Raw genomic sequence first — 2,919 nt, forward strand, 5'->3', positions numbered from 1 at the left:
GTCAGCATGGCCGCAAGTGACCATTACCCTTATCACAAACCCCCATCGGCATGAACTTATCTGTGTCCGTGTGGGCACGCGCGAACACAGCGGTCGAATCCAATCGGTCAAGCGATGAGAAGACCTACCTTGTGTGTGAAAATGGGTGTACACATAGCGATGCGGCCTGGCACCGTATCCTGTGAACATTTTCGTCACGACAAGGGATCTGGATAACAGCAACAGTCATCACTAGTGGTGATGCAGCCTGGCACCGCATCCCGCAGTCTTCGCCAGAGTGAGAACGCGGAAACAACAACAGTTACCGCAGGCAGCGATGCGGCGCAGCACCGCATCCTGCCCACGAGGCAAGTGGGACTGACACCACAGTGCAAGTGGCACCAATGACAGTCGCCTGTCAGCACATACGTAAGCAATAGACTGACACCGCAGTAGGACGTGGCTTCACCTCCACAACCGACAAGCCTGACACACCTGCATAAGGGCAGCTCGTCGTCAGTCTAGCCACTCAATTACCCTCCTTCACTCCTCGGCTATAAATACCCATCCCAAACCAGGTTTGAGGTATCTCTTCTCAACTCCTCACAACTACTACTATCAACACACTTTGCTTCTCAAACAAATTACTGATTCTCACGTCGGAGAGTGGTAACAAGGAGCACCCCCACCCATTCCTCCTTGTTACGAGTCACGGTGTGTTTTCCTTGTGTAGGAGACAGACCAGCGGATGATCCAGCCACCGATCCTCGGAAAGAAGGGATTAACCCTACTTGACGAGACCAGTGAATTAACCTCTCTTGGTTAACCACTGTTTCATCATTGGCGCCCACCGCTACTCTTAGCATTTTTTTCCGCATCCTTTTCTTTCTTGAAGATCAGGTCTGATCGTCAAAACAATCCTACCGGGGATAACCCCAACCCCGCAAACTTAGTATCTACGGGGAACGCCACCCCAGCATAACAAATCGGCCACATAGGCAGATCCGCACAGGGGGGCTCTCCCCGAGTGTTCATGCCAGATTTTTCACTGTACGATTCTGTGATACCCCCAGGAATGGATCTCCATTCCTGGTTTTACCAACAACAGGCTGCCCTCGCGGCAGCCTACAACAAAGCTTGCGCAGAGGCGCAAGTAGCCGGAGGACCTACCCCCCTACCATACACACCTGCACCTCGTATCTTGCAATACGGGAGTAGGGAACCCGCAAACACGGCCTCCCGGGATAGGGTAGAAGAACGCGGATCCTCCTACTGTAGCGTCTGCACGATCGATGAGGACGACTCTACATATGGATCCCGCCGTAGGGGTCCTATACAAAGCCGCCTAGGCCCACATGGCGAAACTCGGCGGCATTCAACAGTCCACCGCGGCTCTGGCATTCATAGCCGTCTGGGACCACAACCTCACAACGAGGGGCATGATCGCACCGACCCAGACGACCACACGTATTGTGGGGAATCCCACTCAGCCAATAGCCGACTGGGAGGATACAACTATCTTCCTCCCACTCAACCCGCACTACCTACGTCCGCGCTGCAAAGCGCAGGCCAACCCAACCCTACAGGCGAAAGTCCGCGGCCGAAAACTCCAAATTGATACCGGAGATCACCCACGCCAAAGTAACAACGACTAAACTCCCACTCACGATTGGGAGATATATAGTGGTTCATCCGACCCGGACGACCAGATGAACATTTTTACCGGCGCTGGGTGCAATGGCGAATGGGAGGAGGCCACATGGTGCCATTTTTTCCCCCAGACCCTCACTGGATTAGCGAGGGCTTGGTTCGATTCTTTGCCAGCAGGAGCGTTGGCTTCATTTGAACAATTGCAAGCTAAATTTATTGCACACTTCAGCCAACAACGACGTCATAAACGTGATTCAATGGACGTCATAAACATCTGGCGTGGGGAAAACGAAAGCCTAGAATCTTTCGTTATCCGCTACAATAAAGAGTGCCTCGAGATCGGCGGAATTGCAGATCAAATGGCCCGCAACCATTTCATCCGAGTTGTCAAGGACGATGAAATGGTGATGACACTCTCAGGAAAGGAGGGCTTACCAGAAAAGTGGGACGACGTCATCGCCGCGGTCAAAATGTACACCCAAACTCAGCGGTCTCTCAAACCGCACGCATTCAAGGCACAGCCCCATGCGCAAGGTCAATCCTCCCGCCAAGACGCCAAGTGCAACAACAACTGCAACCGGGACACATGGAATCGTGGCAACGATTCCAAACCTTATGTCCCGCGCAGCTACCAGCCCGAGGTAAGGGCAACGATCAATGCCCAACGTGAACAGCGGGCATCAAAGAAGGAATCTCGGGACCGCAATTGGACCGAGATCAACAAGTCGCCAAGAGAAGTCCTCCAGACGGACGCACAATTCTTGCGACCGGCCCAACCGATGAAGTTCAAAAAGAACCAAGATCTCACCCTTTACTATGAGTATCATAAGGACTCGGGCCACTCAACCAACAACTGCATCAGTCTCCGGTTGGGGATTGAACGAGCCCTAAAAGAGGGGAAGCTGCAACATCTATTGATAGCCGCGCAGAAGCAAACCAAGCGCATCACCCCCAACGACGAGAGCACTTCCAGGGGAAAAAAATACCATGTATGTGGCTTCAACCCACATGATCAATGGAGGCCGTAGAAGGACGCGCAAAGTGGCAAGAAGAGAGGATAACGACTGGAAAGACGAACAGGTTGTTTTCCCCAAAGTTCGTGGAGGACCGCCCGACAGACGCGCTGTCATAATCACCGGCTACCTAGCTCTTTACTGCACGGAGCAGTTGTTCATCGACCCGAGCAGTACTTCTGACATCATCTATGAGCAGTGCTTCAATCAGTTCGATCAGGAAAACAAAGATCGATTGCAGCCGGTAGACTACCCTTTGACCGGATTCGCGGGGAAA

At 52.8% G+C, this 2,919-nt stretch overlaps 1 protein-coding gene across 1 annotated transcript; it reads left to right on the forward strand.

Moving 5' to 3' along the window:
- Positions 1 to 1,688: 1,688 nt before the first annotated feature.
- Positions 1,689 to 2,657, forward strand: LOC110913967. Its single transcript, XM_022158780.1, has one exon. The coding sequence runs from the start codon at positions 1,689 to 1,691 to the stop codon at positions 2,655 to 2,657; it is 969 nt and encodes a 322-aa protein (XP_022014472.1).
- The last annotated feature ends 262 nt before the right edge of the window (positions 2,658 to 2,919 follow it).

This window comes from Helianthus annuus, chromosome 15, assembly GCF_002127325.2.
Source record: "Helianthus annuus cultivar XRQ/B chromosome 15, HanXRQr2.0-SUNRISE, whole genome shotgun sequence".
NCBI lineage: Eukaryota > Viridiplantae > Streptophyta > Magnoliopsida > Asterales > Asteraceae > Helianthus > Helianthus annuus.